This window comes from Rhinatrema bivittatum, chromosome 11, assembly GCF_901001135.1.
Source record: "Rhinatrema bivittatum chromosome 11, aRhiBiv1.1, whole genome shotgun sequence".
Taxonomy (NCBI): domain Eukaryota; kingdom Metazoa; phylum Chordata; class Amphibia; order Gymnophiona; family Rhinatrematidae; genus Rhinatrema; species Rhinatrema bivittatum.
Window position 1 is genome coordinate 18,459,895 of NC_042625.1, and position 27,902 is coordinate 18,487,796.

The following is a 27,902-nucleotide window of genomic DNA, read 5'->3' on the forward strand; positions in this document are numbered from 1 at the left end:
TTACCCTTTTGAAATGGTCAAAAGTTATGCTGTTGTATGGAATAAGGCTGTAGGGACCTTTGTTTTGTGTTGTCTAGGGTAAGAAGCTTTGCTGCCTTTTACTGTCATCTCTGTTTGATAAAGGCAGGATATAAAAATACAGTTTGTTGAATCAGGCTCCCCCCGCCCCCAATCAGATGGTAATAAGGAAAAATGTTTCAATGCTAAAAAAAGAAAACGTCTGAATGTGTGGTCTTAGTATCGTGAGTGCTAAAGAAAAAAATGGCCACAGTACATATCTACTCGAATCGATTAAGCAAGCCTCTTTTTCCCCAAACATTTTGCCCTTGCCTGACTGTAACATGTTTATGCAGAAGAAGGGCACTGTCTCCTGTCAATGAGAGAGCATTGCTCAAAACATTAAGGTGTCAAAAGCACTCCACTTCATTGTCTCAGCCTAAAAATGCATGAGTCAGCATCTCGCCAGTGTAAGCAGTACAGAGGATATAAACATTCTAAATTACCTCGTCCATTAGCAACTTACAGTGACCGGCTAAACACAAAAGATTGAACTGAGTCATTTATTATGACTGCCCTCAGAATTACTTTCTTTCCTTGTACACTTAATAGCAATACTTATTGCAGGGAGAGATCAGAAGAGGGTCAACAATTCAATTTGGAAAAACTGTAATCCAAAAAGAGAAGCAATTTCAATTTGCAGGTAAATATAAATCTAATTAGAAGGCACATTATAAGTTTCAGAATTCTGGCTGTGAAAATTTCATGTCCTCATAGTTACTGCCCTATGTATTACATTCCAAGGAACATATATTGCAGGCATGCAATGCCCAAATAATCTTTACTCCACAATGTGTTGAAGACCCACGTATCAGGAAAACCAGTTTCCTCAAACCATGCTCAGTAGGAAATTAATAGCAACAATCTTAACTCTTGTTTCTAGAGTTTAACAGATACTGTTACTCAGCAACATAATGGGGCAGATTTTAAAAGCCCTACGTGCGCCGAGCCTATTTTGCATAGGCCCGGTGATGCGCGCAAGCCCTGGGACACACGTATGTCCTGGGGCTTGAGAAAAGGGGCGGGGAAGGGGTGATCCGGGGCAGGGTGTGGGCATGGCCAGAGGCCTCTCTAGGGCCTCTAGGCCAGGGGAATCGCGCGCGCAGCGTGTGCAACCTACGCCTACCCAGAGCCAGGCACAACGTATAACAAAGGTTAGGGGTGGGGGTTTAGGTAGGGCTGGGGGGCGGGTTAGGTAGGGGAAGGGAGGGGAAGGTGGGGGGGGGGAAGGAAAGTTTGCTCCGAGGTCACACCGATTTCAGAGCGGCCTCAGAGGGAACAGGGAAAGCCATCGGGGCTCCCCTAGGGCTCAACGCGGGCAAGGTGCACAAGCGTGCACCCCCTTGCGCTCGCAGATCCCAGATTTTATAACATGCGCGCAGCTGCACGCACATGTTATAAAATCGGGTGTAGATTTGTGCGTGCCGGGTTGCGCGCAGAAATCTACGCCCGCGCGTAGGTACTACAATCTGGCCCAATATAGGATGGCAGATATGGACCACAGAAGACATCTTGTTTGCCGAATTTACCTCTTGTTGCAGAATATAATAAACCTCAGCTTTCCTTTTGCTTCTTTGCAACAAGCGATTCTCAAACAAGTACATTTTCAAAGGGCCGTGCGCATAGCTGGGCCTTGCATGCGCCGCGTGCATTTTAGAACGGGCCGGCCACACGCGTAACCAACGTTATTCACAGAAGTGCCGTGCCCTGAAAAAGGGGGCAGGCTGGGGGGAGTGGTCTGGGTGGGGAAGAGCGGGGCAGGGCATAATGGAGGCCGGCCAGGACAGTGGCCATTAGCCGCTGTATCAGGGAAATGCACGCCAGCAGCTGGCCGGTGTGCAGAAAATACTTCTTCTCTGGAGGAGTAGTTAAGTAGTAAAATAAAAAAATTTCGGGTAGCTAGGTAGGGCTTAGGGGTCGGGGTGGAGAAGGGGAAAGGGAAGGAAGGTTAGACGGGGGTGGGGGGGGGACTGGAAAAAAGGCCGATCACATCACCGCGCGTAATTTGAAAATCCCTCCCCCCCTTGCACATGTGCGCATGTTCAAAATTGGCACGCGGTTTTGAAAATCGACCCCTAAGCTTATCCCATGATTTCTTGAATTCTATTACTGTTTTGGCCTCTACTAGCTTCACTGATGTTACTTTTGAGGCTAACCCTTTGAGCCTCATATTATAAACTCTGGTTTTAAGACTTCCTTTTTACTGAAAAAATATCTGCTTTTTGCACCTTATTTATACCTTTCAGGTATCTGAATCTCTCTGTCATATCCTTCTACAGTAACAGTGGAAATGACTACAGTCCACCAAGATATTTCTGTCCACACTGCAAGGATATATCTCATCTGCCAGCCATAGAAGCATGGCTACTCGTGGGGTATCACTCCTTATCCAAGTCTGTATGTTTCCCTCCTCACTGGTTACCTACCACCCCGGGAAGATGAGCATACAAGATCCCACACTTAATCCAATACTCAGTCTCCTTCCATGCCTTGGTACTATAGCAGGGACCTGGCAACAGGCCTAGCTCAGTACATGATGGGCTCAATAAGTTACACAGGCTGTCATGCCAAGCTAGGCAGGCAGCCAGATGTTTGTTAAGTGCTGGGTTTGGGGTACCATTTTGCAATTGGATCATTTGGTGTTAATAAGGCGCAGTCTGCTTAAATTTCATATATGTCTCAAGATTTATTTTACTGTGGCAGCGGAGGATCACGACTGCCTAAGCCACTGAATGTGAGATTTCAAACTAAATTAACAGATCGGGGTGTGACTAATTCAAAGGTATTCTCCAATCAAATGGCTATCTGATTTTTCAGGAGTTTCTAAACAAAGCCCACAGTATCTACCTGTTTTCGTTTTACTGCAGTAAGCATCACAATCCCTTGGCACCCTGTTTCATCCTATTTCTGTTAGAAGCAATTGATCACTGAACATATTTTATATTCATTTTGGAAACAGGATTGTTTAGAGCATTATCACTACAAAATGTAGCTCAGAATGTATCAGTTGTGCTCCATAATTGGTATAAACAAGATATTGGCCTGCTGTGTTCAAAGGAAACACAATTTCCTGGTTTTCTGACATACTGCAACTTATCTTATTTTTGTGCAATAGGGGGCAATCTCCACTTATGGTTTCCTGCTTTTCCATGAAGGACACACAGCAAGGTCAATGAACTGAAAAGCTCAGATGTAATATCTGCTAGCAAAGAAAATGTGATAGAAAATAATACTGTTCACAGAGATCTAGCCTAATCTTTGAAGAACCAGGTAATCATTAGTTCATTTTCAAGTTTAGGAGATGCAAGCTAAAAAGCAATCAGAAAAAAATACATTATTGAAAAGTAGCGGCAGCTCTATGAAATCAGAACGACCTTACACAAGATGAATTTCAGTTGCAAGATTCTTGTTATTCAGTTTTGCATATTAAAAAGGGGTGACGCAACAATTAAATCAAAGCATCATTCTGAGGTACCTTTATTGGACAAATAAACTGCTTGCTGTTGAGTTCCAGAGGCCCCTCTCGTAGTAAGAACTGGAAGTTAACCGTTCCCTTTCCAGAATTTTAGAATCAGGTATAACACGGACAGGAGCAAAAACAACATGGGGGCTGGTGGCACATTACAGAGTAACCGATTTATTAAGGCACAAGCTTCCAAGAGAGTACTCCAGACATCCCTGGGGAAGCGGATAGCCTGGGAGCACATGCTGGTATCAGTCGAGAATGAAAGCTTTCAAAATAACGAGGAGAGAAGATATAGTAATACCACTATTATAATGCTTTAGTTGTGGTTGGGCAAACAGAGATCCTAAAGTAACTCAGAGGCTCAATATTTTAAGAGGGGACTTTAGTGTGTGCCGGGAAGACTCCTGCTGTAGTGATTAGACCACACCTCTTCCCATGTACACAAGATTTATTTTTACTTTTGATATTTTTCTTTGTATTTTTTAAGATAATTGAAATATTATCATTACCATTTATTTATTATTTACTGACATTTGCTGTTCTGCTTTTCACCAAGGATAGCCTCAAGGTGGATCACAACAAATTATAATAACATTTGACTTTGCTATCCAGTTAGAATCATATGCATATTTATGAAAGATGTACAAATGATCAGAGCTAGGGCTGAAGCTTTTGATGACTGGCTCTACGGTTCACAATTTTCAAACTTGCACCAGTGCATCCCTCTTTATGTATATGTTTGTGTGCTACCATTTGTCTGGTATAGGCACGTGCATTCTTCCGATTAATGGAATCCATTACGTAGGACGTAGTGATCATGCTGTAGAACACAGAATGCCCACACTGCTGATTTGAAAAACACCGTCAGTGTGGTGCATCACATCACCCCTCGAAACTGCAGGTCCCTCTAGAACTATTTATACCAGGTGCTCAAACAGCTCCTCAAGCCCCTACTCTCCCCCAGCCAGTCGGGTTTTCAAATATCCTTAATGACTATGCAAAAGAAATAGCATACATTGGAGGCACCTCATGGAACTAAATCTCACGGGTATTCATTAGACATTTTCTGAGGGCCCCAAGGACCAGCTTGAGCCCACTTGCCTTGTACTGCTCCTCTTTGACTAGCAAGAGTAGTGGGAAGGTTGCCTGCACCCAACACAGCACCCGCTTGCTACCTCTTTATTCTAGGATCCCTTCCTTCTACCACAAACCCCTCGCTCCACTAACCCCAACTGTCTAAAGCCCTGTACTTTCTCCAACACATGACACAGAAGCTGTTTTCTTTATCTACTAATCTTTGATTTGTCCCCAGGCACCTCACCATCTTTCTTTAACTTTCATGTACCCAGAGAAAACTTTTTCATGCTAACTTCAAGGCTGCAGCACATCAATTACTCTACCCCCCCGGGAAGCCTAAGTTCCTATAGCCAGTCTTTCCTTTGCCATATCATTCCTGCCTGACCTTTAAAGCAAAGCATACATCAAAACATGATTCAAATCATTCATAAATTATCACAGATTTCAGCAGCTCAACTTGATAGCAAAGTCATCTAATGGAGGTTTTCTAATAAGAATTTTAATAGTATATTTCTCAAGATAAGATAATTAATGTGTCAGGGATATGCTGTTACACTTTAGTTAGCTAATTAAAGCATCTTTTATTTGTAATCTTTACATTTACTATTAAAGGGGTAGATATTCAAAGGTGGCCGTGTAAGTAACGTAGCCGGTTAGAATTAATCTGGCTAAGTTATGATGTATATTCAAACGGCACAGCAAAGTTGCTGAATTTACGCATATAAGTTATATGGCTAACTCACTCCGCGCCTGATCCGTCCAGTACATGCCTACTTTTTGTACGTGTAACTTTTAGCCGTATAAGGGACTTATGCAGCTAAGCGGCAGCTGCTGAATATAGAAGCATATTCAGTGGCTGCTACTTAGCTACATAAGTCTCGCTTATCTGGCTAAATAGCGCTGAATGCGCTTTGAATATAGGGCCAAAAAGTCCTATGATATTTAACAGACACAGGTAATTTTAAAAGGAGTTAAACATACACATGCAACATACTATCATAGCAATTTTAAAAAGCCATTTACGTGCATAAAATGCACTTAGACATGAATATCCTAAGAACAATTCAGTGGCCTACATTGTAGCATTAAAGTGCATTTACACATGGTAAAACCCAATTTTAAGTGTATAAATGATTTTTAAACTCAGCTCCATATAGTTCTAGTGTTATTGTTAAAAAGATTAAGAGCCAAAATTATAGATAAGAAAATTAGGGTAAAGAAATTTATTTATTTATTTAACAACTTTTTATACCGACATTCGTAGGTACATCATATCGGTTTACAAAGAACTAAGAGAAATACAGCGAACAAGGCAAAAGGGGAAGGGTGGAAATAACAATAGATATAGATTAACTAATAAGAATGTAAAAATAGTACAAAATAACACTGAGAACAGATAACCGTAAACATACTAATAATACAATAGGGGTAAGCTAGGGATGCCAATAAGGGGAGAAGAATTTGAGGCCTAAATCAGAAAGGTGGTGGCAGAGGGGTAACAGGTATATATTGAAGAGGGTAGAGGAAAGGGAGGAACCTTGCGGGACCCCTTAGGCGAGGGGGATATGGGAGGATTCGGAGTTTCCTATTTTTACAGTGTATTGTCTATTGTTGAGGTAGGATTTGAACCAAAGGTAGGCTGCACCTGAAATGCCTATGTCAGAGAGACGAGAAAGGAGGAGCTTGTGGCTGATCGTATCAAACGCAGCTGATATGTCAAGAAGGGCAAGGATATAACCTTGACCTTGGTCAGTGCCTTTGAGGAGAGTGTCTGTAAGAGCGAGGAGTAAAGTTTCTGTGTTGAAATGCTTACGGAAACCAAATTGGGACGGGTGTAAAATGTTATGGTTGTCGAGGTAGTCCGTGAGTTGTGCATTAACCACCTTTTCCATGATTTTAGCTATGAAGGGCAGGTTGGAGATGGGACGGTAGTTGGCAGGATCCTTAGGATCAAGGGTGGGTTTTTGGAGGAGGGGTTTGACCACCGCGTGTTTTAGCGTGTCCGGGACTTTGCTGAGGGAGAATGAAATTCTAGTATTGCTTACCCCATGCTTTAATTTTCTGTAACATAGAAGCATAGAATTATACAATATAATGGCAGATAAGGACCATGGATCTCACCTAGTCTGACCAATTTCTTTTCTTATAATGTTTGGAAAGGAAAATATTGTACAGAAAAGGGATACATGTAAAACGCAAAGTAGAACATTTACTTGCTCCTTAGGCATTGTTAAAGCTGCATTGCCAATAGTCATGATTTTGTTTTACTTATTTATTTAGAATACTTTTAGCTTGCTATTTGGAAGACAACTGCTAATAAATTACAGCAAATAAAATTTAAATATGATAGAGAGAAACTTATACAGACAAAAATACATGTTAACATACATGACAACATAACAAAAACCTCCTGCCATCAATTCGCTAATGGAAAACGTACAAACAGTAAGGGCTGAGGAAACTGGTAATAAATCATTGACCAAACAATTTTAGAGAGTGCTTGACTGAAATACCGAGTTTTAACCAATTGCCTAAACATGTAAAAAATAAAATAAAATCTTTCCCGAGATGGATCAGAAGGGGAAGTGTGCTCCAGAAGGGGCCCACAAATGAGAAGTTTCTATTGAGGGTTTGTGTCAAAGGCAAAACTTTAACTGAGGGAATACATAATTTGGCTTTGTTTGCAGACCTCACAGAACATCTAGGAATGTAGTCCCAACACCAGGAACTTAGGCTGTCATTCCTAATTAATTTAAAAGCAAGCACGAGAAAGTTAAATTTTACCCTCCAAGAATTCGAAGCCAAAGAAGACCTCTCAGTATAGGTATACTTTTGCTCATGATACCAATAAGGACAACTTAAAACTACCTGTGCTCAGAAAAAGCACCAATTAGGTCAAAGACATTAATAAACCAAGTAAACAGCCCATCACACCCCAACGACATCAAAATAAAAAATCGAAAACATCTTAAAAACCCACTAACCTCTTATCCCAGTACCTTTAGTTAAAAAACTAGAACACTCCGTTGATTACATTGTCAATGCTCATACCTATGTTTATTATGTATGTTATGTGATTACATTTAGTCATTGTTTAAGTCATGCCATTATATTTATGTTAGATTGTAAACCGTTGTGATCTTTATTTGGAACGACGGTATATAAAATAACTAACTAAATAAATAAAATGATATTCACAGTGCACCAGAGTGCACACTCTAACTAAGCAAATTGCTTGATTTTTTTCAACCATTCCTAAAGATACATATTTAACTCACCCTCTTAGAAGTTTGAACAGCATACAGCCTAGAGAGAACCAGTCTGCGCTGCTATCATATGCCGTTCCCTTCTGTAGCACCTCTGGAGCCATATAGCCATGGGTACCGCTGATGGGATATAAGAAAGAATGACAGATCTGTCTTTAATTTGAAAAATAACATTAACAAATTATGCAGTCGTACAGTATATCATTCCTACTTATGTAATATGGGACCCAGTGTCCTACAGGTTACTGCACTAACATTAAGGGGCAGATTTTCAAAGGCTACTCGTGTAACATACGTGCGTAACCCAAGAAAATCTGCCCCTGCGCACACCGAGCCTATTTTGCATAGGCTCGGCAGCACGCACAAGTCCCGGGTCATGCGTATGTCCCGGGGCTTCGAAAAAGGGGCGGGAAGGGGCGCGGTAGCGGTCTGGGGGCGTGGCCGAGTGCCCCGACACAGGGCCTGTGTTGGGGCTTGGTGTGCTGGCAGCCAGCCGGCAGGTGTAACTCAACGAAATAATGGGGGGGATTTAGGTAGGGCTGGGGGGTGGGTTAGATAGGGGAAGGGAGGGAACGAGGAAAGCCATCGGGCCTCCCCTAGGGCTCGGCGCGCGCAAGGTGCACAAGTGTGCACCCCTTGCGCGCGCTGACCCTGGATTTTATAACATGCGCACGGCAGCGCTCGCATGTTATAAAATCGGTGTACATTTGTGCGCACTGGGTAGCGCGCACAAATGTACCCCATGCACATAATATTTAAAATCTGCCCCTAAATGTGAACAAAATGGTTTCCTACTGGACAGAAAGAGGGAAATCGTCAAGTCATTTACCCAAGTAAACTGCTTATTTGAAGCCTGTGCAGACCTTCGCAGGTAAAAATACATGCAGGGTCAACGACATGTGTATCTTCACCCACATTCACAATAAACGTCTTTGGGAAACGTTGAGGTTGGGGGGGGGGAGGGGGAATGAATAAATTGCATGCAGATTTTCAAATTTTCATGCAATATTTCCAAGGGGAAAAAGAATCCGCAGAAAAAGCAAGTGCAAATCTCTGCAGGTCTTTTTTCCCCATGACAACTTTCAAAGGGAAAATGCATCTGTACCGTTCATTTCAAAACTGGCGCAAAGCCCTGTTGGTAAAAGTGCCTGAGGACTTTGCATCAAAGTGGAAAGATACAAAAACCACCCTTAAAGTATCTGCACATTGATCAAGTTTCTGGAAGGCCTGGCTCACCCCTACTTTCTATCTCAACTGGAATCTACCCCAACCCCCTTCATTACTATTTCTGAAGCTGTGGCACCATGAAACTTCATCATGGCCACCATTTAGGACCCACTCTTCTCTATGTGAAACCCATCCATTACAGACATTCCTTGGTGAGAAAGGAATCACTCCTCTTCCTAAGATCCTTCTACAGCCTTCTGATTTGGGTGTGGGAGGGGTGGACCTGAGGAAGCACTGGACTGCAGCAAGATCCTCTGCTTAGTCTTAGGGGAAGCAATTGAAGAAAGTCTGTCTTTCACTTGGCACTCAGACAAGCTATGGAATTTGTTGCCAGAGGATGTGGTCAAGACACCTAGCAAAGCTGCCTTTAAAAGGGGTTTGGACAAGTTCTTGGAAGAAAAGTCCACATGCAGTTTTTATGGGTTATCATAAGGATTGGGAATAAATGTACGGCGCGCCAGTTGCTACCTTTACGAGAAACATGGAGGTAACCTGCATGGCTCGGTAGATACTGCCATAAATATCTTGCTGGGCAGACTGGATGGACCATTTGTTTTTTTTTCTGCCGTCATTACTATGTTTCTAGCTAGGAAGTCTTGGGGAAAATCACAGCTTATCCCTGGGAGTGAGCAACAAGTAATGGATATATCCGGTAATTCCTGGTGACCTGGCCTGGCCACAGAGACAGGATTGCTGGGCTCAATGGACCCTTGTTTTTATGAAGCCCCTTGGAGGGGATGTTGGGAGGTCACTGGGACTCTGTACCCCTTCATATATTTTTGGGGAAGTGGGGGAACCTTGGGCAGCAGAAATCTCTTTAGCTGCTGGGGAAGGTGGGGAGGGATTGGGCTTGCATTACCATGACCAGCAACGTAGAGGCATTACTGGAGGCAGGAACTCAGAAATGTTACAGGCCATACAGATGGGACCTAACACACATTTTAAATATGTTTTAGTAAATAGATCCTTCTACCTATAAATGAGACACACCTCATCATCACAGCTAATATTTCAATCCCCCTAAACAAACCCACACTGACTGCAAAGGTGGCAAACCAGGCAAAGGTAAGAGATAAACATTGAAATATTACATATATCTCAATAATATATACAGTATGTTTAGTATTGACATTATATAAATTAATATTTTCAACCAGTATTCTTGGATTACTTTTCACAAGAATAAGTAACTGATCTTATAAATTTGACATGCTTGTATATTGAGCTCAATGCCATTCGTATTAAAATATTGGCTGGGCTCAATGAGCCAGCTGACCAGGTTTGGATTCTGGGTTTGCTTCCTATTCACCAGGTTGCCTGAGGCTCACAGCACTGTGACTGCAGTGCTCATAGCCCCATGGATGTTACTCAACACTGATAATTCCCCGTCAGCACAAGAAGGGAGCTGCAATCCTTCTCCATTGATCAGTGTTTTGGTCTTGTAGTGTCAGATTATTAAAAACGAACTGGGGTACAGGGAACTCAAGAGGAGGGGAAAACTCACGCCTCATGAATTAAGTCTAAAACCTCAAGTTAGCCAAAAATGGGTGTGAGCAGATCCGAAACAATTTCTTATTAAACAAGAAGGTTAGAAGTCAAGGGACTGGACATAAAGTAAGTAGAATACATGTGTTATAAATAAATAGCCATTTCTGGCCCATATCCATAGCACCGGCACAGAGTTCTCATTCTCTGTCTGTAATCATGCATATGGATGGCTGGGACTCTGCATGGTGAGAAAAGGCGCATGGCAGCAATGGCAGTAGGAGGTCGAGGAGGTGGCAGAGGAAGGGAGTGCAGCTTTGAACCTGGCGACAGAACCATGGCAGCCCCTCCCATTCCAGCATGGCCCCAGCTCATGGGTTAAGGATGGCAACAGCCGAGCAGTGTGCAGCTGTGAACTGGTTGCTTGGTGCTGCGCTGCTGTTCCACAGCTGCATCGTCCTGCCCAGCACTGTCACTCCATCCCTCACTATCTTCCCCCTTCTGCACTTTCAAACCGCTTCTTCCCTCTGCGCAGAGTGAATTTGCATCTGTGCGCATATTTCAGCTGTCTGTACATAATGCTGCGTAGAGAACAATGTGCTCATCATTTAGAAAGAGTTTTCTTTTATATGAGCTTTTTAACTTACTTTAAATTGAATCTTTTCCTTTCAAGTGTAAAATAAATATTTTTGTCTCAAGTATCTAACTGATTTCCCTAACCTGATCTTCCCACCCCTTCCCCTAACCTTTCTCCCCCCCAGCCCTACTCTAACCCCCACCAAAATTTGTATCTTACCTTCTACGCGTTGCCTCTGGGCAGGTGCAAGTTGCGTGCACCAGCAGCCTGCCGGCATGCGATCCTCCAACACAGCAGCAATGGCCGCTCTGTCGGAGGCCTCTGGCCCCACCCCCACCCCTGTAGTAAAGCCCCGGGACTTACACGCATCCCGGGGCTTTACGCGCGTCGCCAGGCCTTTTTAAAATAGGCCCGGCACGCGTAAGGTGATTTACGCGAGTAACCTTTTTAAAATCCGGCCCTATGTGCATAATAACTGGAGTTATATGCAGAGGGATGTGTTTTATAATGTGCATACTCTGCTTCTAAAAATACCCAGACCTCCAGCACTTTACCCTGATCACCCCATCATTTAACCCAGACCACCCACCAAAAACTGCAGACAAGAGAAGTGCAATTTTACTTCAATGACTTAACTATCACGTGTAAAAGCGTATGCATGTATATCATTTACAAAAGAGTAAGCTGTGCACATACTTCCAAACCCTACCCCTGAACACCCCTAAACTGCCCCTTTTTTCTCCCTGTTAAGATTCACTCGCAATGTTTCCAAAATGACACATTTGCATGTACATGCTATTTACACACATATATGCCAATTTCAAGTGTGGAAACCTTTTAAATATTAATCCCAAGAAGTGCCATGCTGGATCATATCAGTGCTCCATTGGGTCCAGTACCCTGACTCCGATAGCGGTCGCTTGAAAGTACCTGGAAGATCCTTTCTTTGTTGCTAATAGCTCTTCTGTGGTCCAGCCTTTCTTTCCTTCCTTCCTTTGGCCACCCTTACTTCTCCCCCTCCCTATGTGCATCTCTTTTTCCTTCATTCTGCCCTATGATCCAACACCAAAGCCTTATGGAAGTCATAAGTCAATCATGCGTGCCACTGGGGTTAAAGCTCGCATCATGCTCTGATGTCTCCTATCATCTGTTCTGTGTGCTCTCATTTCATGTCCATGTTCTGATGCTCTATGAATTGTTCTGCTTCTATAAATGCTAGCAGACAGGATTATATAAACCCAGAGCACTACACTATATGAAAATTAAATAATACTGTCATCATAAGTATGATGGGTTTACATAGTCCTCACTTGGTCTACATAAGTTGCTACCATGCCCTGATTGTTCTTTTTCCCTAAACAGCTCTTAAGCTGAAAGCACATTTGCTCATTAACAACAATAATCAGTAATCAAGATAAAAATACATTTAAAATAGTCACTAAGTTTCATGGCATGACTATGTAGGCATTTTATCCTTTATTTAAAAGAAATAGATTCCAGAATTGAATCACAACTAATGATTCATAATTACTATTACTATTTATGAGTCAGTGATTATTATAATGCAGGTTTTTTTGCAACGAACAAGCAACAGTAAATTTCTGTAATGAAAGGGGTCTGAGAGAAGTACAATATAAATGGTTGGCTTTATATTTTTCTCCTTGAATCTTCTGCATTTTCCCCTTTGGATAAATATAGCCTGGAGGTATAAAGGTTTCATAACAGTAGGCAAAAATATTTTAACAAATGTTCTCCAAGTCTTTCCACTACAGTTCGGGAAGGATGTCTATTATGTGAGTGAGATAAAAGCTGTTTTTTCCCTTTTTAAATGAAGCAGTTTCACATTTTACGCGAACAATGGGTGATCGTGAAATGCTAGGTTGTTCGCCAGGCTAAGCCTACACATCAGCTGTTAGCACAGTAGGGAAAACTGCTGGGCTCAGAAATTTTCTCGTAGCCACTACCTGATCTTTCCAGCTGGCACTTGCTCTGTTAAGTCTGACCAGCCTATCTTCTAAAACCTCTCTGCCAAACAAATCATCATTAACACTCTTGTGGCTTTATAAAATCTAGTCCAAAGCTGTCTTTCATTGTGCGAGAGCCAAAACATGTCTACGGCATTGAGTTCCAGAAAGCATGACAAAACACCCAGATGGACTTTGCCTCAATATAATGTCTAAAATATAAAGCCAGCTCTGAGTTCCATTAAAGGGCCTTTTTCTTGTAATGTGTAAGAGTTACTGATAGCAGCACAGGGCTCACAGATAGTAACCACAAAGCCTTTGACACTGAAACAATCAGGAGTAGTAGTAGGTGTCAGGAGGGCATCAAGCGAACCAGATGAGAGGGAAGGAGAAACGTGGATGGAAGAGAGTAAAACAGAATGAAGAGATACAAAGTGGATGGCAGAGAAGAGGTGAATGAGGAAAAGGGTACAGGGGATGGTGGGAGTGAATGGATGATAAGGAAAGAGGAACTTGGACTGGAAGAAAGAAGAAAGGGAAGGAACGAGAATGAATGACCAGAAGAGGAGATGGGAGGGATGGGGAGACTATGAGGGGAAGAGAGGCTCACGCACAAGGGTGAGAGAAGCAAGGGAGACTGGCTGTAAAAAAAGTAATGTGAGAAAGGAAGCATGAAAAAAGGAATCCCAACCATAAATATAGAAAAAAGGGAGAAAGAAGTAAAATGTAAAGAAATAAAAGAAAAGGAAGCAAGCATGGACAACAAAGGATGAAAACATTTTATTTTGAAATTAAAATGTTTAAATAAAAAATGAGTTTATACATATTAAGTGAATTGAATTCATGTAAAACTATATGCAAATGTATTCATGTAGTGCAGAATCTACCCATAAGGCGCTGCAGAAAACTAGGGGCACTGGTATGACGTAGTCCAGTGTAAACGAGTTGTCTGGAAGCAGTGCTCATAGCATCCGTGAGGGAGCTCTGGTTGTAGCACACCAGCGACATCCACTGACTGCAATGGGCTCACTTGTACCCAGTGCTAAAGAGCAACGCAGAAAGCTGGCTAAACTCAGGCGAGTCGCAGTGGGGAAGGGAGTTTCAAATGGGAAAATACCGGATGCCTTAGTCTACCCACTACAAACTCCCAGTCAGCGAGCAAGATTTCAGTAGGTTTCTATTGGCTTGAAAAACCAGGACATAAAGGAAACTTGCTAACCCAAAGTGGAAACACATTTGGATAATTCTCCTTTAACTATGTTTACACAATACTTACACACTAGCATGTGGCTTCTTTTTGGAAAAATCACAGGCAAGACCAAGATCTGATATCCTTACATGTCCATGCTCATCTAGTAGGATATTTGCAGGCTACAAATTGATAAGAAATGTTTTCATTTATTACATGCATAAAAAATACATGGTTATGCAAACAATGCCTCTTACAGACATTAAAACAGTATGGGTATCTTACTACTGACCATTATATTTTTATTTTTTGCTTTTTGCAATTATTAATTATTTTTAATAGTCACTTTAGAGTCTGTTTCTATCAGCTTAGGACAACATATTTGACAGCCAATCACGGGAGACAAATGCTTCCTACCATTTTAGAATCTCAGTTTAGAAAAGAACAATTAGAATAAATGAATATGATAGATCAGTTTTGCATATATCATGATTTATTTATTTAAAAAAAATTACTTGCTCTATCCAAAACTAATGGACGCAGTATAAAAAAAAAATTCCATAATTTTCACAATAGCGGATTCACCAACAAACATACAAACAAAAATAATACCGCAATGTGAGTTGCCATAATATATAGAACATGGCTTCATGACCACTAACAGATTCAAATTAAACAAAGAGTGTTATGTCAGAAGCTACAAAAAAAAAAAAAGAAAAGAAAAGCTTTAACCAATAACTGAGTCAAAAGCCTGTTTAAAAAGAAAAATCTTCAACTGGAAAATTTATGAAAACTCATTAACATACTATTTTGAGTATTGATCAAAAACAAGTTATTTTTCTCACCTGCTCTCCATCTGAAATATGAGCTTAAACTGATACATTTCTAGAATAGCTTTGTGGGTAAACAGTGGCAGCATCATGAACTCCACAATGGGTCTTTGTTTCTGATTCAGATCCTCTAGAGTGGGAGAAGCAACACTGGGAGTGAATGGGATGGCTAACTCTGGTTCTTAAGATCCACAAACGGGTTTGCTTTATAGGATATTGGCTGTGGATGTTCTGAAGATTAGACCTGTTTGTGGATCGAGGTTGGCCACCCCTGACTATCAAGGCCTGGAATTTTTGCAAGGTAGAAGCCTCGCCATGCTATCATGGGCTATCACTCCGTGGCAGCAGTAGGATCTTCTTTATTTAAAAATATTTGTTAATCGCTCTACAGATTTCAATAAATCACCCACAGCAATGTACAAAATTAGAACATCAAGTTACAATACATAAAAGCTAAACAAAACTAAAACAATTCTACAACATAAAACATCAGCAAAACTGGACAATCTAGCTATCATCATTCAAATCAATTTCCAGTTATCTTACCCACCATTTGCCTAAACTCCAGAAATTATCAAACAAGATTTTAATTTCCTATGAAACTTCATCAGTTCTTTCTCTTTCCTGATTTCAATCAGCATCTCATTCCACCATGCTGGGACTACTGAAGAAAAAAAACGATTCTTTACTCTATTACGACGGAAAGCCATCACTGGGGGATTTGCAGCATTAATTGCTGACTAGATATTGAAGGGGGATTAGAGCTTCTCTAACTCAACCGAAGAAGATAACTGCTGGGAAAAAACTCCTCTCAAAATCTTGAATGCCAAAACCAAGCATTTAAACTTCCAGCATGAAGCCAATGAGGCCTCCTTAAAAAGGGAGCTGCAGCTTCCCTCCTATATTTTGTATTCCTTACCACCCTCCCAGGTAAGCCCAGATAAAGGGCATTGCAGTAATCTATCAAATTTAAAACTAATGCAAACACCACTGGTTTCAACTGCCTCACTTGTTTCAATCTTAAATAAGCATTAGCGGATACATTTTCAAAGTCCTGCATGGTCGGGCCGAACACGCGCCAAGCGCACTTTCAAAACAGCCCGGCCAAGCACGTATGTCCCGGTACGAGTGGAAGTGCCGGGTCTTTAAAGAGGGGCGGGCCAAGGGCAAGCAGGGACAGCGCCATTAGGCCCTGTCTCAGGAGAGCGCGCCAGCAACTGGCCAGCATGCAGAACTTACTGCTGCTTAGGAGAGCAGGTAAATTCCGCAACAACAAAAAAAATAGGGTAGGTAGGTCGGGTTTAGGGGTCAGGGAGGAGAGGGGAAAAGGGAGGAAAGTTAGGTAGTGGGATAGGGAAGCTCCCAGTCCGCTCCTTTATTGGAGCGGCCTGGGAGGGAACTGGGCAAATGGTAGATCGCGTTGCCGCGTGTGTTTTAAAAAATTCTCCCCCCTGCGCACGTGAGCAGGCACCCGGGCAGACATGCATGCGCCGATACAAAATTGGGCGTGCAGGTGCACGCGGGTATCACACACATGTCATAAAATCGGCATGTCCATTTAAAAATGTACCCTATGTGCTCCCTGCTGCACCTGCTTTTCCATAGTCAGAGTACAATCTGATCCTAAATGTAACCCCTGTGATGCTTGAACCTGGATTATGGTCTCAGAGGTCATATCTCACATTTCTGTTTTAGATGGACACTGTAGCTACTTCATTAGATTTATTTCCATGGTTCCCTGTGCGGGGGATGGGGTGGAGGAAGATTCCTTTCAGGGCCCTCACATTGATCTTTATTTTTCCCATAGTTAAGTCTCTTTGCACACAGCACCGATAATCTCAGTATTGAGAATAAAAGTCACTACTCAATAAGACACATGATAGTTGTTTCGTAATTTCCAACATTTCTCTTTTACTGCTAAGGTGCAATGATGAATTTAAAAGTCTTTATGGCTGCGTACTTCCTTTTTTTCAAGTTGTTACAAATGCTTTTAGTAATTTTGTGACTTCTTATAGTCTTTCTTATGTTCAGGTGAATCTCCAATTTAATTAGTTCTTTCCGTTACTTGACTTCTTCCCTGCCATTGGAACACAGGCCCAGTTAGAATGCTTCCCTCCCAAGAAAGAGGACGTATCAAAGGTACTTTTAAAATATTTAGTCTTTTATCTCCTGACTCCACTTCTAGTATCAAGGGTGACACCTTGTTCTCCTCCTCCTCTTTCTCCCAGTCTTCAGTAGCTATCTATGAGCCACTGATGTGGTCAATCAGTTCTCCTCCTTTTCCCTTCTCTCCGGATGGCAGTAAGTAATCCTCTCCTTGGATTCCTATGATCTCAGGTTCCACTTGCAGAAGAGAACCTCTTCCATTTGTTAGAAGAAATACTGAAATCTGCTTAGTTGAGTCCAAAAGCAATTTGGCACGCCAAATTCAAATAAGTTAAAGGTAGCATGAGAGGGTAGAAAGAAACTCTCACCCAAAATAAAAGCCTCCATGGAGCTTAAAGTTAAGACTTAGAAAAATAAGAGCCCGGCCATGGTCATGCTGCCTCCTTGAAAGCAAAAAGGATCCACGAGAGCAAAATGATCTCTCTGGAAAAAATACTGGAGACACTACCATTGCCAGCTGCCACATGGGGGAAGCTGCAAACCCAACAATCTGTCTCTCCCCATGCCAAATGGTCTAGTCCTGTCCAAGTATTTGTAGGGGACTAACAGGATCCCCACATAAAGATTTCACTTCCTCCTTTGCAACCACCTCCATCCCTCCAATATTTAGCTTCCATTTATCAACAAGAGCTCCAACCTGCAATACCTCCGTTTTATTTGGGTTCAAGGATCCATCTTCAGGCTGCGATGGGCTCCCATACCCAGAATCTCTCAGTGGTTAGGCTGTTCCCAGCGGCATGGAGATGCTCGATGGCTGCGGCAGCTTCTTCAAGCAGGAGGCCTTCCGAGCTACATTCTCGTTACTGAAAACTCTTCCATTCCACCCAGCTCCTATGGTGCTTAGCAAGCAGACACATTTGCACCAGCTAAACATTTAACTGCGGCTCCTGCCACAATGACATGAACAGGTTGTTATCTTTGCTTCTTTCAAATACCAAACTGAATTATTTAATAATAAATAAGCAGCATTTCTGAGAACTTCTTTTCAGAAAAGTTTTTCATTGTCTAGCAAACGTCCTGTTTCAAAAAAGAGATAATGCCCCTTTTGTCCTGTACAATAATCATGGCAATAAAATGCTTGCCGAGAGACAGGGAGCCTGCACCTCTGAAAGACTCTCCATGTAGAGGGTAATTTTCACGTCTGTGGGTACTTTTCCCCCCCCACAGACCTTGTACCAGTTCTCAAAGGCCTCAGGGAATTTTCCCTTTCAAAACCGTGTTATGTAGTTTTGAGAATGGAAAATGTCACAGAAACGTCACAGACCATTGCACAGCCTGCTCCCGGGAATGCCTGCGTTCAATGCACGCGCTTCTAGCTGTGAGAGGGGGGAGCGGCTTTCAGCCAGCCCATTTACCCGGGTAAACAGCTTTTACAAAACTGCCCTCACCAGAGGATTTTAAAAAGTCATTTCTGCAGGCAAAACAATGCTTTACCCAGCAACACGGGTTACTGGGAGATTTCCCACTCCATGGGCGGGTAAGCGTATGTGTGCGGTGACACGACAAGCGTAACTTCCACCCCCAAAATGGGGAGGCGTTCCCGCAGGCCCGGGCCGCAGAGGGGTTTGCTCTTACACGCTCACCTTTTGTACGTCCAAAAGCAGGCGTGCAATGTTTCTCGGAGAAACCACCCGCATAAATTAGCGGGCCTATGCCGTAGTTTTCCTGGGGTGATTTTCAAAGTGAAAGTACGCGCACAGTTCCCACTCTGAAAATCTGTGCGGAGTCCTTGGGTATAACAGATCCTCCAGGACAATGCACCAATGCAGGCAGTTACAGAATGACCCTCAGAATGACCTTTGCGACTAAAAATGAAATGTAAACTGAATATTTATTTCCTTGAAATCCTGACGGGATAATTCTGCAGATGAAATAAAATCTCTTTAATGAAGGAATTGCTGGGGTGGACTCCCCTGGATCAAGGGGTCCTGATTTCTTGCTTTTTCAGATAAAATGTATGAAATGAACAAATCAAGAAGGATATGGATGTGGTACTGCACTAGGGGCTGAATTACAGCAAGTGATGTAGCTGAGCTTTACTTTTTAAGCAGTAGTTGTAATTATGGTTTTTGCATTTTACCCTAGTGAAATGTTAGCTGTAATGAAAATGTCATTACAGGGGTGAAAAACTTATCAGAAAACGTAGGCACTAGTAAACATTTTTAAAAGCCGGATATATTTAGTTTTCTTTCATTTTTGCTTTTCTTTTCCTATAGCTATTTTGCTCTTCATTTTTTGTCTGTTTTGTTTTTTTCCTTTATATTTCCTTGTCTTTATTCTCCCTTTCCCTCTCCTCCTAACCCTCCCAATAATGTATTAAAGTATTGCTGTATTGGGCTTCTGCATCCCAAATGCACGACCATACTTTGGGCACTAAATCTTCGCTGCCAAACAGTTGAGCAGGCCTCAAGTTTTCTTACATTATTCTTCATTTTTTCCACTTCCTGTGGAGAATCAAAAGTTATGAGAATGGTGGAGAATCGTACAACAGATCTTCCTGTTAATCTGCAGAATTAAGTAGCTCTTCTGTGATACCAAAATGCTGGAGAGAACCGAACCCGGGCTGAGAACTGCAGCGCGCTGCCTGCATCCTGTCTTTTTTTTAAATATGAACTCCGGTTACCTGCACCCCCTGCCGCTTCTCGCGCAAGCGGTTTCTATACTGACATTGGGGGGGGGGGGGGCGGAATCACAAAACTGTCCCTGATTAGTGAGCTTCAGAGTCTCCACAGACCCTGAGGGCGAGGTCAGACGAGAGTGGAAGTCTTTGACAAAACTCCTGGGCTCGTGTGGTTTCAGGGATTTTCCACTGCAGGGGTCTCGATTTCAAGAGAGAGAGGGAGGGAGGGAGGGACAGAAAATGTCTCTTGTCCTCAGTAAGTGGCTTGGACCCAACGTTGGGGTGCCCAGGTCTTCAGGATTCGGAAGCCTTTTGCTGTCTTGGGGTCCAAGGACACCACTGGGACTATTGAAGAATCAAAGGTCACAAGGAAGAGAGAAGTAGTTCCCTGCTTCTCAGAGAAATGGCTTCAGTTGAGTAAAGACTGGAGTTTCCTAGCTGGAGCCATAGTGAGGAGCACCAAGCATCAGTCAGAGGCTCATCTGTCTTTCTTTAAAAAGCAGCATCCACTTCTGATCCCCTCGACTCCAGTCAGCCGCACCCAGACTTGCAGGTACTACCCGGGGAAATGCCCAAGGAGGGGGTCTTCCTTATCAAAAGGGTGTACAGTGATTTCTTGCAACTTTATTTTCTGCACGGACTGTGAACTAAACAAAAGTGCATTCACTGTGATTTGTATCTGCAATCAACTTTTGTTTTGAGCACTTATAGTGGCAGTTATGTGTTTTTCCTACTGGACCTTATCTCCCGAAAGACTTGTCCTTTCCTGACATGAAAGCTGCAATCAGGGCTAACCTTAGGAGAGGCCCAGGGCAAATCAACCACAGTGGGGCCCTGGAACGCTGAAATTATAAATGTTGGGGATGGGGCTACTACGGTAGTGCAGGACCCAGAGTGAACGCCCTTATTGGAAACCCCTCCTCCCCCCAAAAAGAAGAGCAGCCCTGGCCGCATTGGCCCATAACCTCCCACATAAACCCCTGTTGCCGAGAGGTTGTGGCAAGGACTACACTAGTTTATTATCTTAGGGCCGATTCCCAGGCTATTCAGTTTGACAAGCCGCCTACCTGGAACAGTGACAAAGCTCTTACAGAAATCTAAGTACACTCTCTATCGATCTAATTCTCTGCTCATTCAGTGAAAAACTGATCAGATTTGTTTACCATAATCTTCCTCTGGTGAAAACCATGCTGGCTCTGATCCTGTAATCTGATTGATTCAAGATACTCCACTGGCCTTTCCTTTAGTAGTGAATCTATTCATTTATCCAGCACTGAAATATGGCTAACTGGACTAATATCTAGAACATCAAAAGAATTTGACTATATAAACTGAAGTGCAAAGCACATATTCAGTCAATGTAGACCGTACTTGTGACGAAGCAGGCACAGTAAATAAAACCACTTACCTTCAAGTCTCTGTATACCACAAATCGGTTGTGCATGTGCTCTAACCCCAAAATGATTTCAGTAGCATAAAACCTCATTTCCTTTTCAGAAAACACCCCATGCTGTGAGAGATGGTAGTGCAAATCTCCACCTAAAAAGAGAAAGTTGGCATAGCATTAGCTCTCCCTTTTAATCACATACTTAGGTTTTCAACAAACTAGTTTACCTAGGTTGCATAATAATTTTTGAGAAAAATTGTTCATTTTGTATTAATCTGATATTTACTTACTAGGTTGTAAGTAGTCAATTTTTTTTTTATAACTATGCGATATATATAGTAGTTGGAAAACAGTCCAATTAAAAGACAAAACAAATACTTATTGCATGTTTCCTACTTGGGATGGGTTTTCTCAGAAATGGATATTTTTAAAGGTAAATTCTAAACAGTTTTTTTTAATATAAAAATGATAAGCACATTTTCAGATTGTAGTTTATTTGAAAAAGCAACCCATGTGATTTTGAAAGCTCATGAAGTACAACACCTTTTGATTATTGTTATTCTGGTCCTATTCAAGGCATCAAACAAAGGCTCCAGTTTTCTTAAGGACCAGCGATGTTTACGAGGGCAGGGCAGTCTTCCGAGCAAGGCAGCCAGGTTCAAACTGCTGAGTGTGTGTAGACTGCCCGACCCTCCTTTGTGTACATGGGCCTCTGCTGCATGTGCACCTTTAGCTCGACTGTGAGCGGGCACGATTGGACTGGGGAAGGAAAACCTGCACAAGCACGTGACAGTTCCCCAAATGTTTTACCCCCATCTCTGCCACCTGCACAAAACAGCAGGTGCATTTAGTGCAGGGGTTTGACACATATTTTCAAAGAGAAACTACTCAGGTAAAGTTTGCGGGCTATTTGAAAATTACCCCTTTAGTTTATGCTAACTAATGTACAGTATTCCAAAAGAGGACGAGAAAAGGGCAATTACTCACCCATAAATTATTGCTCTGTGTTACAGCCATCGTGGATTCACATTTATGTGGACTGTGGTGTACCCCAGCAAAGCTTTCCAAAACTTAAGTGCCTGTTTACTAAGTGGTTAAATTGCAATAACTTGCGGTATCGGCCAATAACGCATGATATTTGCTAATCAACATGTGATATTTGCTGGTGCCACAGACTATTATTTTGGTGATTTTGCAGCTAAGCGTGCACACACAAATGGTGAGTTAAAAGCTCAATACTTTTAACTTGCAGTTAAAAGTTATGACCTGCATCATATGCAAATGCATGCAAAGCAGTTCTTTACCATACCAACTAGTAGTGCAGCTTGTTAAACCCCCCCCCCCCCCCCCCCCAACTTGTGAGCTGTGCTACTTGGAGAAATTTAGCTACATCAAGATGTGTAGCTTCTTCCAGGAGCATCCTGAAGGTAAGGTACCTGATGATGTTCCTGGCCAGCCAGCTACAGGATCGCAAGGCCCTATGACATCATCCCCCACCCCTCCAAAACCTCCCCAGTGCCCCAAGAGGGCAAAGTTAAATGCCTTTCTGTACTCCCTCCCCAGCAGATTAATATTTATGGCAGCATGGCCCGTTATTTAGCCCCATCTCACCTCTGGCCTCCTCCAAAGCCTTCCTTTCACTTGCTCCTGCCCCACCAGCAAGTCTTGCCTCACAAATCTGCTTCACCTTTTTGAAGGAGTTAATAAACATGTGGATAAAGGTGAACCGGTAGATGTAGTATACTTGGATTTTCAGAAGGCGTTTGACAAAGTTCCTCATGAGAGGCTTCTAGGAAAAGTAAAAAGTCATGGGATAGGTGGCGATGTCCTTTCGTGGATTGCAAACTGGCTAAAAGACAGGAAACAGAGAGTAGGATTAAATGGGCAATTTTCTCAGTGGAAGGGAGTGGACAGTGGAGTGCCTCAGGGATCTGTATTGGGACCCTTACTGTTCAATATATTTATAAATGATCTGGAAAGAAATACGACGAGTGAGATAATCAAATTTGCAGATGATACAAAATTGTTCAGAGAGTTAAATCACAAGCAGATTGTGATAAATTGCAGGAAGACCTTGTGAGACTGGAAAATTGGGCATCCAAATGGCAGATGAAATTTAATGTGGATAAGTGCAAGGTGATGCATATAGGGAAAAATAACCCAAGCTATAGTTACACAATGTTGGGTTCCATATTAGGTGCTACAACCCAAGAAAGAGATCTAGGCGTCATAGTGGATAACACATTGAAATCGTCGGTTCAGTGTGCTGCGGCAGTCAAAAAAGCAAACAGAATGTTGGGAATTATTAGAAAAGGAATGATGAATAAAACGGAAAATGTCATAATGCCTCTGTATCGCTCTATGGTGAGACCGCACCTTGAATACTGTGTACAATTCTGGTCGCCGCATCTCAAAAAAGATATAATTGCGATGGAGAAGGTACAGAGAAGGGCTACCAAAATGATAAGGGGATGGAACAGCTCCCCTATGAGGAAAGACTAAAGAGGTTAGGGCTGTTTAGCTTGGAGAAGAGACTGCTGAGGGGGGATATGATAGAGGTGTTTAAAATCATGAGAGGTCTAGAACGGGTAGATGTGAATCGGTTATTTACTCTTTCAGATAATAGAAAGACTAGGGGGCACTCCATGAAGTTAGCATGGGGCACATTTAAAACTAATCAGAGAAAGTTCTTTTTTACTTAAGGCACAATTAAACTCTGGAATTTGTTGCCAGAGGATGTGGTTAGTGCAGTTAGTATGGCTATGTTTAAAAAGGATTGGATAAGTTCTTGGAGGAGAAGTCCATTACCTGCTATTAAGTTCACTTAGAGAATAGCCACTGCCAATAGCAATGGTAACATGGTATAGACTTAGTGTTTGGGTACTTGCCAGGTTCTTATGGCCTGGATTGGCCACTGTTGGAAACAGGATGCTGGGCTTGATGGACCCTTGGTCTGACCCAGTATGGCATGTTCTTATGTTCTACAATCCAAGAAGGAGTGCAAGAACAGTATAGGTCCAATAATTTCTTCATCAAAATATATTTATTTTAATTTATTTTAATTTTAAATGTTCAAAGAAGCCACTCCGATTTTCAAAACATGTACAGGTAAATGACTGCTTCAGGGTCCCCCTGAAGCAGTACATGTTTTGAAAATCGGAGTGGCTTCTTTGAACATTTAAAATTAAAATAAATATATTTTTGATGAAGAAATTATTGGACCTATACTGTTCTTGCACTCCTTCTTGGATTGTATATTAATTGCGGAGTGCAGTTTGCTCCCTTCTTATATTTGGATGTTCTTATGTTCTAACATAATTTTCCATAATACAAACTGATGCTGTACAAAATGGACACAGTGTCATTTTATGTCACATAAGACCCTGGCTTTTGGCGCACCCATGGCGGGTTGAAGCACTAAGCATACTAAGTGGCCGCCTAGAGCAGTACAGTTCTGAGGGCAGCATGGCGACTGCATCTCTTTTCTTACCCATTAAAATCACCTTCCTAAGCAGTTACTGTACATGACAAATGAAATCTAATGATCTAGCAGAGAACAGGGTGTTTGTTCTTTAAGATTGTCAACTAATTGTCAGGAAAGAAAGTACATATCTAAGAACTTCCAGTAATAAAGCAATTTTGCCAGTAGCCTAACAAGACAACCCCAGAATGTCAGAAAATTAACCCAAATGTTTAATTTTTACATAAAGTTGTTGTTGGGAATCCCGCCCACGGTCCCCCGCGACTGGCTCCCCTTACTTGCTCCAGCAGGCCCCCACGCCAAGCCCCGTCGGCCGGCAGCTCAAGACGGCCGCTGCATGTCCCGGCCGCAGCAGGCCTCCCATAAGAACATAAGAACATAAGAAATTGCCATGCTGGGTCAGACCAAGGGTCCATCAAGCCCAGCATCCTGTTTCCAACAGAGGCCAAACCAGGCCACAAGAACCTGGCAATTACCCAAACACCTAGAAGATCCCATGCTACTGATGCAATTAATAGCAGTGACTATTCCCTAAGTAAACTTGATTAATAGCAGTTAATGGACTTCTCTTCCAAAAACTTATCCAAACCTTTTTTGAACCCAGCTACACTAACTGCACTAACCACATCCTCTGGCAACAAATTCCAGAGATTTATTGTGCGTTGAGTGAAAAAGAATTTTCTCCGATTAGTCTTAAATGTGCTACTTGCTAACTTCATGGAATGCCCCCTAGTCCTTCTATTATTCGAAAGTGTAAATAACCGAGTCACATCTACTCGTTCAAGACCTCTCATGATCTTAAAGACCTCTATGATATCCCCCCTCAGCCGTCTCTTCTCCAAGCTGTACAGCCCTAACCTCTTCAGCCTTTCCTCATAGGGGAGCTGTTCCATCCCCTTTATCATTTTGGTTGCCCTTCTCTGTACCTTCTCCATTGCAACTATATCTTTTTTGAGATACGGCGACCAGAATTGTACACAGTATTCAAGGTGTGGTCTCACCATGGAGCGATATAGAGGCATTATGACATTTTCCGTTTTATTAACCATTCCCTTCCTAATAATTCCTAACATTTTATTTGCTTTTTTGACTGCTGCAGCACACTGAGCTGACGATTTCAATGTATTATCTACTATGACGCCTAGATCTCTTTCTTGGGTGGTAGCTCCTAATATGGAACCTAACATCGTGTAACTACAGCTAGGGTTATTTTTCCCTATATGCAACACCTTGCACTTGTCCACATTAAATTTCATCTGCCATTTGGATGCCCAATCTTCCAGTCTTGCAAGGTCCTCCTGTAATGTATCACAGTCTGCTTGTGATTTAACTACTCTGAATAATTTTGTATCATCCGCAAATTTGATAACGTCACTCATCGTATTCCTTTCCAGATCATTGATATATATATTGAAAAGCACCGGTCCAAGTACAGATCCCTGAGGCACTCCACTGTTTACCCTTTTCCACTGAGAAAATTGACCACTTAGTCCTACTCTCTGTTTCCTGTCTTTTAACCAGTTTGTAATCCACGAAAGGACATCGCCTCCTATCCCATGACTTTTTAGTTTTCGTAGAAGCCTCTCATGAGGGACTTTGTCAAACGCCTTCTGAAAATCCAAATACACTACATCTACCGGTTCACCTTTATCCACATGTTTATTAACCCCTTCAAAAAAATGAAGCAGGTTTGTTAGGCAAGACTTCCCTCCATGTTGACTGTGTCCCATTAAATCATGTCTTTCTATATGCTCTACAATTTTGATCTTGAGGATAGTTTCCACTATTTTTCCCGGCACTGAAGTTAGGCTCACTGGTCTATAGTTACCCGGATCACCCCTGGAGCCTTTTTTAAATATTGGGGTTACATTGGCCACCCTCCAGTCTTCAGGTACAATGGATGATTTTAATGATAGGTTACAAATTTTAACTAATAGGTCAGAAATTTCATTTTTGAGTTCCTTTAGTACTCTGGGATGCATACCATCCGGTCCAGGTGACTTGCTACTCTTTAGTTTGTCAATCTGGCCTACTACATCTTCCAGGTTGACAGTGATTTCGTTCAGTTCGTCTGACTCATCACCCCTGAAAACCAACTCCAGAACTGGTATCTCCCCAACATCCTCACTAGTAAACACGGAAGCAAAGAATTCATTTAGTCTTTCTGCAATGGCCTTATCTTCCCTAAGAGCCCCTTTAACCCCGCCGCCGGCAGGCTTCCTGCACACGGCACCTGTCGCGTCTTAAAGGGGCCGTGACGGGAAACCTCAGCCCGGCCCCCGAAGATGACATCAGACGCCCTGGTTATTTAAGTCCAGCTCAGACCAGCATTCTTTGCCTTGGCAACATGTTCTACTGCGTTCCTGCATTTCTCAGCCTGTGGTCCCTCTGCCCCTGGCTCCTTGCCCCTTGGATGGTCTTCTCAGTTCTGACTTTGACTTGGCTTCCTGGATTCTCCATGTCTGCTGCCTGTCCTGACCCTTGGCTTGCTCCTGGCTTCTCCGAATCTGCTGCCTGCCCTGAACCCTTGGCCTGGTTCTGCGTTCTGCCTGCTCTCCGCCTTCCCTGACTTCAGAACCACCCACGACACCTCTGTCTTCAGCCTGCCTCGACTCGGACTTCCTGATGCCGCCTTCTCTGCTGGTTCGCCCTGCACCAGGAGACCCCCCGCCTAAGTTCTGCCGGCCCCGGCAGCCAAGCGCTCAACCTGAGGAGAAAGGGGTTGGTATAGATGAAGCTCCTATTGGGTCTCCTGGACCTGAACCACCTCCCAGCTATGAGGCCCCCTTGGGGCCATCCCTCGGGGGTGTCACCAACACTCGCGCCGGCCCAAGGGTCTACAGAGCTAACAGTTGTGTGATCTGACAAAGCTTCCTCTGTGTACCCTTTTTATCTAGAATACATTTGTACAGAAATCCTACTATACAACTACAGGACTTTAACATACTAAAAGGCACCAAAGTTTATTAGAAAGTCACCTTTCAAACCACATTCCTTTATTACAGGGATAAAAGCTAAATGTTGAAGAGCAATCTCATAAATAAGGTTAGGACTGTTACAGAGAAAAAAAAATCCCATCAAAACAGAATTCAAAAGACGTCCAGACTCTA

The 27,902-nt window shown here is 42.6% G+C and overlaps 1 protein-coding gene across 4 annotated transcripts in view; it reads right to left on the bottom strand.

Moving 5' to 3' along the window:
• GRK3 (G protein-coupled receptor kinase 3) overlaps positions 1–27,902 on the bottom strand; it is a 551,671-nt gene that overhangs the window by 30,320 nt on the left and 493,449 nt on the right. For all 4 annotated transcript variants that reach the window (XM_029620117.1, XM_029620115.1, XM_029620116.1 and 1 more), the window contains 3 exons: positions 21,333–21,463; positions 14,396–14,490; positions 7,879–7,986 (listed from right to left, as the gene is read on the bottom strand). In XM_029620117.1, coding sequence (XP_029475977.1) covers positions 7,879–7,986; positions 14,396–14,490; positions 21,333–21,463 — 334 coding nt within the window. The remainder of the gene's footprint in view (positions 1–7,878; positions 7,987–14,395; positions 14,491–21,332; positions 21,464–27,902) is intronic.